Here is a 13,870-nt window from a genome sequence, read left to right on the forward strand (position 1 = left end):
ACAGTAACAGCTAACATCGGTTGGACTATTTAAAATAATCAATTTTGTAATATATATGGAAAGGTAGGAAACTTACTTTACATCCTGGAAAATTTATGGAAATTGCATATTTATTTTAACTTGAGGGGGGAACGTCATGGTCAAATGCCCAGACTGTGAAAAGCACCTTTATTTTTTTTCCATATGATTTTTAAGTCCATAGTCATAACCTCTATGAAAATGGCATAAGACATAAATAAAGGAAAGAGAACAAGTGGAGGCTGGATTGTCTTTACAACTTTCAGAGAATTGACAAATAGGTAAATACCTAATTTTAAATAAAATAGTCAGGGAAAGGTTAAATTGAAAAGAAAAAGAAAATTTTTAACGACAAAACAATTTAATATGTATATTATATTAATGTTTTCAGCACTTGCCGAGGTTAAACTAGTATATCTTACATCATGAGTAATTTGGTAGGTCTACCACGCAAGCTTCGAAAAAGAAGGGAGGGGGGAACATAATTCATTAATTAGGCGTCATAGCTAGCGACCGGAAAAATTCGCGAAATCATTTCGCGATAGGCTAAAATACAAATAGTTACACCTCAGTGCTGCCTCTGCTATTGGTTCACAAATTAACCTGGATGACTCTGGGCCAATGATAAACACCCAACCAAAGCTTTATCGAATCACAGGCTGCTACGTTGGGGCGTCTCACAAGACAGCAGCCAATGGGTGGGTGACATTTGACCGAGAGTACGTATAACTATGGAGTTCATCCTACAGGTTCGAGCTCTCGGCGTGGATGAAGAAGGCCAGGCCACACATCACCGCACCCTCATGCACTACCGACAGCTCCAGCCGCCATGAGACTGTGGTCAACTCCACCTGCTACCTGTGGATCCTTGGCAGGATCACTCACCATGTACTTGAACTTTCCACTACGACTCACCTGTACTTCTTCATCGCCAGCATATGTACCACTATAATGTAAAATTGATGTACTGTTTCCTTGGAGTGAATTTTATGTAATATTATTTTATTGTACTATTTAAGTTAAATGTACTATTGTTTTATTTGTTTATGTTACTGTATTTGGTTATTCTAGTTTGTCAGGTTTTAATTCAAAAATGTTTTTCCTGACTATTTTCTTTCTGTGTATGTAATTTCTGTGTTCTCCTTATGTTTTTATTGTTATTATTTAGTGTTATGTTTTGTATTAAAGGGCTCACGAGCCGGTGAATACTGTTATGTATAGTGTCTGTGAACCTGATCCTCCCCATTGGGGGGACAGGCCATGTCTTATTTATATGATTGTGAATAATTAAACTAAAAAAAAACTACAGGTCAGTGAACCCGCGAATTTTTCCGGTCCCTAGTCATAGCTGTTTGTTCGACAAGATCGAGTCGCTCGGACTGTCTTTGCGCCAGAACACATGCACGCCAAGTCTCCGACGGACCTTGGGATGTCCCGCCGGTGTCTCGAGGCCGCGATGCGCTTCGGACGCCATCTTGTTGCTTGTTGTTTTGTCTTGGGAAGCCTTCTTTTCACATACTTACGAGAGAGCCAAAACCCGAAGTTCTCCGAAGTTCATGCTCGCTTATTTTTTATTTATTTATTTTTTTCGTATCTTTAATGTAGCTATCCTAACCAAATCAACCTTCCACTATGTTTTAAAGTATTTATAATGTAGCTAACCTAACCTAATTTACCGTTAGTATCGTTTTATCAACACATTTACAATGAACAAAAAAAAAAAAAAACCCCCGAAGATGCACGATCGATCGTTTGGCTCTCTCGTCTGTGAAAAGTAGGCTTCCCTTTTGTCTTCCTCCCGGCGACGACGGGCGGGTTTCCCGCGGCCGCTTGCACGGGCCGGGGGTCGAATCAGCGACTGCCCGGCGCTCTGCCGGCCCCGATGTAGACCATGGGCGTCGCAACCGGGTAGGGGGGGGGGGGGGCAAGGGGGACACGTCCCCCCCAATAATAAAAGTCTTCAATTTCGTCCCCTCCAATAATATATTTAGTTTCGTAGTTATATTAAAAAATATGATTTCTGTGATATAACCCATATGTTGCGCATGGTGCATTTAGTCCAATCGTGGTGATGTGAGCACTTTTTAATTCGATCTTCGTGTAAAATCAAAATAAGGTCCGATACCGAATACAGATATGTTAACTGTGTTTTTACAAATTTGTTCTCTGAAAATATTTTTTTAGAAAAATGCCTAAAAACCACCTTTCTGCAACTTCAAACCCCAAATTTTCCCGGGGGAGGACCCCAGGGCCACCCGCTATTTTTTTTTTTTCCAGGGGATGGATATTCCTCAACAACTAAATCAATTGAAGTCCCTCCCCCCCCCCCCCCCCCCAAAAAAATATATATAACCTTGCGACGCCCATGCGTAGACCCACACACGGGCCCACCAGGCAACTTCCCGGAGGCCCAGTTCTTCAGGGGCGGGAGAATTTGAGGTGAGAGAAACAATCGAAGGGCAAAATAAACTGGGGGACGTGAAAAATAATTTTTTAATGTACGGTAGTGATTTGACCTTAAAAAAATTACATGTCAAGGGGAAATGTTAGTTTATACTAACTATTGCAGTGCGCTTAAAAATACTAGGCCTTAAACCAAAAACTTTAGAAATAGATTTATAACTATAGACCTGAAAAATTCGCGGGTTCATTTCGTGTCATGCTAAAATGCAAATAATTATACCTTATTGCGGCTTCTGCCATTGGTTCACTGTCAATCTGGAGGACAGAGGGCCAATTACAGACCCTCACTCATAGAAGTGTCGAATCACAGGTTATACCCAGTCGAGAAGACTCACAAGTCAGCAGCCAGTGTATAGTTGGCATTTGCCCGAGTGTGTGGAGGATATTGGAGTCTATCCTGAAGTTCATTGAACCCGCGAATTTTTCGGGTCTCTATTTATAACGTGTTTATTAACAATGTACAGTACACACAAACTCATGTTCTACTTCAGTAGTGAGAACAACTGTCTTAAACTGCAACAATTTATTAAATATACATAAGCAAAAAAAGACTACCAGCCCATGCCTTTGAAAAACCTTAGTATTTAGTTGTATAGTGTTCTGTTTTAATAAAATGATGGTAAATAAGGTTGAATGTATACAATTTATTGATGTTTTGGGGGAAATGATAAGTAAGGAAGAAGGGCGGCTAAATATCATCTGCCCAGAGCGCTAGCTGTTTGAAATCGAGGCCTGGCCCTGGGCCAGTTACTTCTGCGGTACCTTAATATTTTGGAGAAGAGCCTTATTTGGAGACCTAGGGGTACGGATTAGAGCCCCCCCCCCCCCCCCCCCCGCCCAAAAAATAGTGCGGTTAGAAGAGGGCTCCCCCGGAAAACAGGCCCGTTATACAATGACACGGATTTCCAGAAACATTTCACTACCAAGTCTCTGCTGCTTCCTAAATACACGTAAACGTTAAAATGACAACCAATGAGATTACATTTCAAGATTACGAAACATTAATTTAGTAAAATATATATACATATATATTCTATAATAAACATAAACTACAAAGTCAAATTAGAACAGCAGAAATTCTTGTACATTAAAACAATTTTTAACGCATTTCGAACACGAATACCACCGCGGCCAGGTACTCGGCTTCTATCGGTCGCACGGAGCAACACAAACGGAAGAGCTCAGCATTGTTGAGCTAATCCGTTACGGGTCCGTCTCCGTCTGCGAGCTCTGTTACGTGAGATCCGTCTACGTATCCGCGTCATTGTAGATCGGGCCTTCGTGGACCTCGTTCACGACGATACCTGAAATATTTCAACCTTTCCTGCTTCGGGAAGAAATAACATAATAATAAGTACGTTAACTTATTTGACGCATCGTCAGTGTAATGCACCCGTTTGTTCCCATGCATATTAATTAGTTACTTACCAAAATATTGTTCGGTATATGCATTATGAACAATTTTAAAATATAAATATTTGTAATATCTTTATTTCATATTTAAAAAAAAAAAAAAAAAAATCATGAACGAAATTTGTTATCTTTGCGTACAAATAGTGGCACACGGTACGCAAGTCTCGACACCGGTACACGTACCGCGGTTATGGGACGTCTGGTCTAGAGCGGGGAAATATTCCGGTGTGGGAATTTCCCCGTTTCCAAGGGCAAGTCCGAGTCCGACGCGCAGCGCGGCCCCAGTCCGTCACTCGTCGAGACATTTCCCTCCTCAGCACCTTGGGATTCACTCGTCCTTCTGGACATACCCGAATACTCACGTTGGCAAGCCTTTTTTCAACAGACGAGAGACCCAAACGCTCGATCGTGCATCTTAGGTTTTTTTTTTTTGTTCATTGTAAATAAATATAAAACTCATGATAGTAAATGGTCAATTAGGTTAGGTTAGCTATATTAAAAATACTTTAAAACATTGTGGACGGTTGATTTGGTTAGGATAGCTACATTAAAGATACTGTGAAATTATGTAAACGGTTTCTCCCAAATAAATACACCTGTTGTGGTACGGGAAAATAAAAGCGAGCATGAACTTCGGGTTTGGCTCTCTCGTCTGTTGAAAGAAGGCTTGCCAACGTGAGTATTCGGGTATGTCCAGAAGGACGAGTGAATCGCAGGCTTCCCGGGGTGGAAAGTGGAAACTCCCAGCTCTCATCTTCATTCCGTGTGCGCGCGCGCCGCGCCGATCAATCCGCGTCGCACGTGAAGAATCGTGCGTGAGGCACATCCCTGCCCGCCGCGCAGATAAGCCCGCAAGAAGTGCCGCGCCGCGCTCTTGCACCGACCTCAGCCAAGGTCAGAGAGCAGTGAGCCAGCTTCTGTAATACCTCAACGCTAAATACAGCCTCGTAACAACAAACACGTATTTTCAAGCCACTGTACATTCATTAATTATATTGTTAAGAGTTGGGGTGAAGGAGGGGGAGAAGTAGTAGGTTCGAGAAGGCTATCTAAAACTGATTTATTACCTAATATTTACACTAATAAGTTGTAATAAATTGTCTGTTCACAAATTAATCTTGGCTCTCCCTACAGCTCACCTCTGATTCGACACACTGCTTCGCTCAACTCACTCGTCCGTCGCAGCCAACACAGTCCCGGATGCGTCCTCCCCGATGCAACGGTCTCCGCCCACCAGGCCTCTCTCTCGTCGTCCACCTTAGAGGTCACTCGCCCTCCTCACTTCGCCACCTTGGAGGCTGGCGTTGCCGTTTTTATACCCCTCAGACACCTTACCCTTTATTTTTATGGAATGACTTCGCATCCTTTTAGAAGTGTCGCGTCGTCAGGGTCGATCCCAACACCCGAAGCTCCCAGAAACATGGCGCCCTATTCATGCCACTTCACGCAGGCGGGGCTGCGGGAACGTGTCGAACCCTCCAGCGCCGCAGAGAAGAGAGTGCTGAGGGAAGGGTGAAGCAGGGGGAAAGCGCCGTTGATAATAGGATTGGGCATACAGCGCTGATATACTGCACCCCCACCTGTGGGCTGGCCTGCCTCGTGGTCTTTCCTCTGGCATACTCGTAACACTATTTCAAATTTTATTATTTTCAATTTTATTTTGCAAACTTAAGAAACCCACAAATTTTTTACTACTTTAAATTATGAATTATTACAACTGAATTTTTTTAAATAAAGAGTCACACTTATTCTTGGAAAATCTTAGAAGACAATAGTGAAAGTGATTGGCATACTAACTGTATGGCATGTCACTAGGTACTCAAAATGTTTGTGCAATAAGCGTGAATTTATATATACACACACACACACACACACACACACACACACAGAGTGTGTATGTGTGTGTATATATATATATACACACACACACAGAGTGTGTATGTGTGTGTATATATATACACACACACATACACACTCTGTGTGTTATACAAGGGCAAAAGACTAAACAACAGTGATAGGTTATTTTTCACTAACCATCATTATACCAGCTAAATAATATTTTACAAAGACCTAGAAAAAATTTCAGCGCTGCTACTCCATATGCTAATAAACGGATCCCTAGTTTTCTCCAACAGATTTTAAACACATTTTGACTATTTGTTGTATACCTAAGTACAAGGATAGCATTCAGACATATACAGGATGGCCCATAATTATGTATCTGATATATTTGTAATTCTGTACAAAAAGTTTCGATGTGACAACACTATGTAGCCTGAGAGTGGGGATAACAGTCACTGGACTTAAAAACCCATTAGTGTATGCCAGACTGGACGGCAGAGCGGCTGTCCCTGGAACAGCATGTGCATTGTGTGCAGGGGCGCAACAACAGGGGGTGGGGGGGGCAAGGGTATTTTGCCCCCCCTCTGAAACCTTGAAGTGGGGGCAAACGGGGGCAAAGAAAGTGCTGTGTAATCAATTTTTAGATAGTAAAACTGCTTAAATAGCACCATTTTCCACCTTGAAATACAAATTTTCCCGTGGGAGGACCCCCAGACCCCCCACTTCAATAGGGGGGATCGATGATTCTTTATAAATAGGTATATTGCCCCCCTTTGGAAATTTAGTTGTTGCGCCCCTGATTGTGTGCATTGTTTTCTGCAACAAAATCATGTGGAGGTTAACAGAGCATGGCAGTAGATTTATGGGGAAATGGCTCCTCTGTGTTAACAATCACAAGAATAACCAATCATTTTGATGCTACTGGTAGTGTTTTGCATACCAAGAGACCGGTTATGCCCTGGAGTACGCATACAAATTATAACAGAGCTTGTGTGTTGAAAGTCGTTTACTCGTCCCCTGGGAGGCCGAAATCTCAAAGGCGTATGTCCAGAAAGTTGAACACATCACGCACAACAGTGCAGAGAATAATGAAGTATCTGAAATTAAAGCCATATCATCCTCGTTTGATAAAATCTTAATGACGATGATCTGGACAGGCACTTGGAGATTGCAGAAAAATGGCTGGTAACGTTGAAGGAAAATCTAGGTTCGGAAAAGAACATAATTTGGACAGATGTCGCCAAAGTTCGTGTTTCGGGAAGTGTTACCCGACACAGTTGCATGCACTGGAGGGAATAAAATCCTAACTAAACATTAGTATGGTGTCGTTTGGGGTGGTGTCTCTTAAGATTGGGTTGATTGGCTCAATCTTTTTTGATGATACAGTTACTGGAGAACATTACCTTTAATTTCTTACAGCCACTGTGTATCCTTTACTGTCTGCACAACCGGACATTAATGACCTGCGGAGGCAGCAAGACAGAGCACTGCCACACTATGCCATACCAGTGTGAGAGTGGCTGAACGAAACATTCCCGAACCGCTGGATTGGTCAACGTGCGTCTGTGGAGTGGCCAGCTCGATCTCCCAATTTGACACCACCTGACTTCTTACTATGGGGTGTTTTAAAGGACAAAATGTATCATCACATCAACAATTGGGCCGAAACTACGGGAAGCTATCACAGAAGAGTTTCACAGGACACCAGTACAGGTCTGTCAAGCTGCTTCTGACAACGTGGCTCTTCGTCTCCAAGCATGTATCAATTTGGATAGTGCCTTGGTGGACCACGCCATAGAGAAAAGAGATTAAAATTGTTGCAAGGAAAGGTATGAGTGTAATGCGTTTAGGTTCAATTTTAATTTCAAGTTATGTTGCTAGTTTATTTTCCGCAGTCTTCGAAACATCATGTATATAAAGTAGTTTATTAATTACACACAGGCCTGAGCCGCTAGCCACCAGGAAGAAATAAAAATATATTTTCACATTTTGACTGTAACTATCGTAATAGTTTACAGTAGTGCATGACATAAAACTACAGTAAAGCTGATCCTATGACTTGAGACATTAAAGAATCTCCCTACCAAGTGAGGAGTGTACTTGTGTGAGGCGGAATGACAAATGCCATGCTTGCTGGTGCTTCTAGTGTGGTATCACCCCTAAGCACAAGACCTGGACTGGCTTGCAGTCTTCTTATTGTGCACAGGGCAACTATGAGATTAGAACAGTGACCATAACATTATACGACAGATGAAAGTGTAGGGCCTATTGCATTTTGGAAAATGCTTTGAAGAATCTCTACCGAGAGTTTCTTGCATAAATATTATTGCGAAAACATGTGTTTTAGCCATTTTCACTCACCTTGAAAATCAAGTTTAAAAACTAAATACAGAAACTGAACTACTCATACACCATAAGTGTATTCTTAAATGTTTTTCATAATCAGTCTCCAATCCAATATCTTGAGCCTTTTTAAATTTCATGGTTTTTCTTTTGAAGCTCTGCACGCTACATGCATGCCCAGTTGGTATAGCCAGGCTGGTGAACCAATTTCATGACTTTTTTAAAGACTGTTTATAGTCATTTTATATATATAATACACAAAATTAGATATGATATAAAATACATCTACTATTCGTAGGATCATGCCTATTGTTATGTTAGAAAGCTGATTACTTTTCAGCGTAAATTTATATGTGATATGAGTGGGCAGTCTCTTTTAACTGTCTGTATTTAATATGTGACTATAAACTGAAGTGAGGCATCAAAAAACAAACTAAAAGTTATCGAAAGGATGCAGGAAATTAAAGTTTTGTGACTTCCAGCAGAGTTTATTTTGTGATGAGTCCTTCAGTTTCGTTGTTACTGTTTCACTTTAAATTAAGCCCTCAGTTCTATAATTTTTTTCACGATGTTCGTGATCCATAGACACCCTCACCACAGGAACTGCACTGTAAGCTGCGGTTTGGTATTTTGAGAAATTACCAGCTGGCTGGATCGCAAGTGAAATTGGTTTAATGAAACAAACAAGTATGTGAAGTAAAAACTGTTTATTATCGGCGTACCAGAAACTGGCGATCATGGTTCTGGTGGCGATGGCGGGCTTCTCCCGAGCCTCCCCCCCGTGGAGGCGGCGGGGAGAAGCGTGAGCAAAGAAGTCGGTTCGTTCCAGATCTGTCCCCCGGCGACGCGCCGGGGGAAGGCTACCCCCCTACATCTGCGCCCCGCGGGCGGGCGGCGTCACAGCTGCGCGCCGGGCGGCTTGTAGAAGGAGCGGCACCGCTCGCGGTACACCTTGAGGGACCGCTCCCGCACCACCTCCTCCACGCCAAGCTCCGACCGGAGCAGCCGCAGCTGCGGCACAGGGACACCGTTCACTCGCAACACCACGACTGCGGGAGGCGTCACAATCACTAGTTCCCTCACGACAACAGTGCACCATGTTCTTTTCTCGTGCCACCACTTTAATTTTGATTTTAGTACGAAATTAATTTGTATCTTTTAAAAACTAATCAAACATCTCATTCCCAGAAGTGCAGGGCGTTAAAAAAAAAAACAAATAAAATTCACGCTACTGTGAAACATTTTCGTAAAATTTAGTACGTAACAAGAATTATATAACAGTAATTACTTTTTAATAAAACACTGCAAGTTTTTGACTTATTTATTTTCCTAAATTTACTGTTTCAGCTAGCTACATACATTATGTGTGTACCCGCCCCTTGAAATCACGCTGTTTAATTAGCTCGGTTTTGAAGTGATAATGTCGATTAATTACAGCATGATTTGAAGTACCTAGCATGTATAGTATCAGTCTTTTTTGTATAATTTTTCATTTCCATATAGCATTGACATGGTAATAGTACTTATGTGGTATTAAGCTGAATTCAATGAATTAATAATATGATGAATAAAAAACTAATCGCTTACCTAATAGCTTCCTTAATAGCTTTTCTTTTCCTTTTTTGCCTATTTACTTGAACCCAATCAAAATAGAAGAATGATTTACTATATACAGAAATATTTTGTATGCCCGTGTGTGTAGAGATAATGTTTATTCTAAGCTGTCCCGCAGATCAGCGATAGCTATAGTTAGAAAGGCCAGAAGCTTTCAGGGCAAGTTACCTTACGCTTAATAGGATGTGCTAGTGGCAAGTCATGTGGTTAGCAATTCTGATTCAAATGTTATTGGCAGACATGAATTTATTGAACAGAACTGGTAATTACATTAAAATGGGTAAATAATCTTAGATTATTATTATTGAAAATGCTATATTTACTATGCATTTTTAATTTGTCACACGTTCAAACAACTCTTCTGTATTAATAATATGATTACTTTGTATTTAATAATATTTTTAGCAACTACTTAGTACAGAAATGTTATGCCCACAGCCTGTTATAAGGTCTGTAAAGTTTTCGACGTGATAACGTCTTATAAATCGATGAACGCCAGCTGCACGCACAAAAAAGCATGACTCATTGTCACGTTTTGCCTGAACCGAGTGTGCAAGAACCAGCCAACCACCATACGAGAAAATCTTCTATAATATGAAAAAGGTTAAGACGGGCTTTTTAAAAGCAGCAAATTAAAAAATTTGATATGACGTCATCACTTAAAATTATTGTCCGTAAACAGACTTTACAGAACACCCCTTTTTATTTTTTTTTACATTTACATTTCATTTTAGGACGCTACTATCAAAAATGTAATTTAAATGTTTTTAGAATAATTAATAAAATAATGTTTTAATTTAACGGAAGTCAAGTCTCATTGTAATATTAGCGAAAAAACATACTTCAAGGGTCAAAGAACAAATTATTTTGATTAGCATACTCTCTTACGTAAATAAATAAATAAATTTATATACCTATATATAAAAATTAAGAGCTCTTTTTTCCTGGAAAAAATTAGGGCTTTGCTTTGAGGGGCACATGTTTTGCACTTCACTGTGCAACTATTACCACAAAAAATTATTTTAAAAAACTAATACATAAAAATATGTTCTACAAACCTTAGTTTGTTCTTTCTTGAAGGCCTTTATGACACTGGGATTGTCTGTGGCCTGTTCTTTTAAAGCTTTCAACTCCTTTAATTGCTCTGTGGATAATAGAATGCAATTTTTAATAGCGGCCTCTCTCGCATCATAATTGACTTTGAGCTGTGGAGGGGAAATACAAAGTCTGTTGACACATGTCCGACCAATCAAGCCGAAACAAACAGTAAAATGTAAACAGAACATCACATTTCACATACTTCTACAATGTTCTAAGCATTCAAAGTGAATTCTGGTACGTGGTTTTATAGTCCGTGCATAGCAAACCAAAATACTTTTTTTCTTTGGTGAGTGTGTCTTGTGGCAAAATAGTGTGACGTGACCTGACGCCGGGCATGCTACAGACCAGTGTACGACTTGCATGACCACTTCATTCTTCACTCGCTTTCTTGTACAAGACCAATGACAACAAAATTTTTTTTTTATTATGGCTGCATTAGTACAGACCTGCAAAATTCGCGGTTTCGATGGCCTTCAGGATAGACTGCACATACCCCTGTACACTCGGGCAAATAACGCAAGTTCATTGGCTGCCGACTTGTAAGTCGTCTCAGCTGGTTTGTCTGATTCGATCCTTCTTTGGTCGAGGGTTTATAACTGGTTGAGATTCGTCCAGAAGAACAGTAAGCCAATAGCAAAATTATCTAAGAGGTATATGTGTTTGAATTCTATCCTATCACCGAATGAATCCGCTAATTTTGCAGGTCTCTATGCATTAGAGAAGAAAACAACATTTATTTCCACATATATATTAGCTCATGGCCCAGTAAGTATACACATGTAAAAATGAAATTAATTTTAAAAAATTAGTCCTGCTACGATTAAAACTGGCATAATTTGTTCCTCCTACATCATCCATTATCTCTCGTGCATACTGGATAAAATGGGCATTTACTGTTCATGTTCTTGTCCACCTGAAATGCTCATTTCTGTGCTTCAAGAAAGGGTTCCATGAAAAATTGACTTCATTCTGGTACAAACTCAATACATTAATATTGGGTTTCCACATGCTCAAAAGATATCAGTATTGTCCTTACTCTGAAGGAAACAAAGAATGTATTTTTTTTCATTTGTCTAAAATTGAAGTTATCTTTACAAATATTGAGACATTATTGGTGCCAGATGATGGTCAGGCCGTATATTAGGTACTTTTAAAACGAAAAATCATATTGATTCATGTATTTTACCTGGTCATACAAATCCTTACATGTTGCTGAAGGGTCCAACTTTGCTTTGAAAGATTCTGTTGGGATGGACGTGTTCAGCGCATAAATGATTTTGTCATCCAAAGTCCTCATTTTGTTTATAGCATCCTGGAAATAAACATTTTCACATACAAAACACAATTGATTAATTTCATTAATAATTAATTTACTAATAAAGAGCTTGCTTCAGAAAGGAATTTAAAGGGATTTTTTTTGTACAAGCATACTTTCCATTCTAAAAAAAAAAAACTAACATCTTAAAACTTAAACTAAATTTACAAAATAATACGACATTTTGGATTGAACAGCCTGTGTCATACATGTACATTATTTGAACACTGGCTGCAAATTACATCTGGCTCTTAGGTTCTCAAACATGTTTCCAAAACAGTAGTTCTAGCAAGGTAACTTACTTAACTTAACATCTGGAGATGTGAACCTATAACTGTTACAAGTAAATGGTTAGGGGAAGCACAATTTTTCTAAAGGAAAACATTTTAAATATTGCAATTTCATTTTTTCTAAGAGAAAAATTATATTTCACGAAAAATAGCATTACAAGTACAAATATAGCCTAAAGAGAAAAAAAATTACAAGCATATACAGAATATATTCAAAGAGTAATAGTGACCAGTAAATTTTTCACAATTTAAAATAAATCTAAATATACACATATATAGAGAAAAAAACAATTTTATTAACAAATTATAAGGTGAAACATGAAGTTTAAGTTGGTCTAATGAGATATTCTGCTGTAGAGTAGTAGCATTTTTGATGCAGAAAATAAAAAAATCTTGTTTAGGATTATTGAATTTTTTTTTATTTCTGTAAGATTTTGTGGTAGGTACTGACATTAAACTTGCCTGTATTTTTTTAAAAGTTTCAACAATGCTATATTCCTTAGGATCTGGAAAACCACAGTATAAAGCTGCAGCAAGTATCAAGTAAACGTAAGTCAGAAACCACAATCAGGCCAATCTCTAGTAGAGAACAGTATCGGCTATGCTAATGAAGCACAACATAGTGACGGCCGCGTCACTGCACAGGCTACTTAATGTAACCTATAAACAGTAATTTCTCAGAAACAATTTGAAATTTTGAAACACTGTTATCAGGGTAAATAAATGAATGTCTGCAGTGTTCAAAAAAACACTTAAAAATTTAGAATTTTTTTTTTGTGAAAAATCCGCGACCCTTAAAATTAACCATAAAATACACCAACAATATAGCCTGTTGTAAGACTAGACCACAATTTTATTGGGTATACTGTTAAAGTATGCACTTCCTTTTATCTGTTCCATTATATATTTGGCCATACTTTCGAAAAATAATTTACTTCTCAATCGTGCAATACATAAGACTGTCAAAATAATAATGAAATAAGTAACGTGGATGAAATAAATAAAAATCAAAATGAAATATTGATAAAATTAACCTTTCTGCCTATAAAAAAGTTATTTTGTGTAGTACAATATACGACATAGAGAGGTTTATCTAAATGAATTAAACTGTCATATTAAAAATGCAAAATGCTTGTAGTATTTAAATTATTCTCCTTTATTTACTGTTACCTGGAACTCTAGAAAATCGGCACATTGTATGTTGTTACAGGGCGCAGCCATTTTAACGTTGTTATTTTCATAGAGTAATTATATAACATTTAACTGTTTACAATACTTTATCTTGTAACGGCTGACGGGCAAAAGTAATGACGTTTTAGAGTGAAAATGAAGAATTAAAAATATTAACATTACAAGAAATTTATTTATATGCGTAAATTTATAACAGTGTAATTAAATCACGCGAGAGATAAAACCAATACCACCGTCAGTTTCTTATGTTTTAACAACTTATTTTTTCGTTTAATATGAA

General features: G+C 38.8%; 1 protein-coding gene across 1 annotated transcript; it reads right to left on the reverse strand.

The window, feature by feature from the left end:
• Window positions 1-8,767: 8,767 nt before the first annotated feature.
• On the reverse strand, window positions 8,768-13,659 carry LOC134539709 (protein MIX23). The gene is made up of 4 exons (XM_063381931.1): window positions 13,570-13,659; window positions 11,981-12,106; window positions 10,752-10,898; window positions 8,768-9,090 (listed from the first exon to the last, which is right to left on the reverse strand). The coding sequence occupies exons 1-4, from the start codon at window positions 13,618-13,620 to the stop codon at window positions 8,977-8,979; spliced, it is 438 nt and encodes a 145-aa protein (XP_063238001.1). The 5' UTR covers window positions 13,621-13,659; the 3' UTR covers window positions 8,768-8,976.
• Window positions 13,660-13,870: the final 211 nt, after the last annotated feature.

This window comes from Bacillus rossius, chromosome 15, assembly GCF_032445375.1.
Source record: "Bacillus rossius redtenbacheri isolate Brsri chromosome 15, Brsri_v3, whole genome shotgun sequence".
Taxonomy (NCBI): Eukaryota; Metazoa; Arthropoda; class Insecta; order Phasmatodea; family Bacillidae; genus Bacillus; species Bacillus rossius.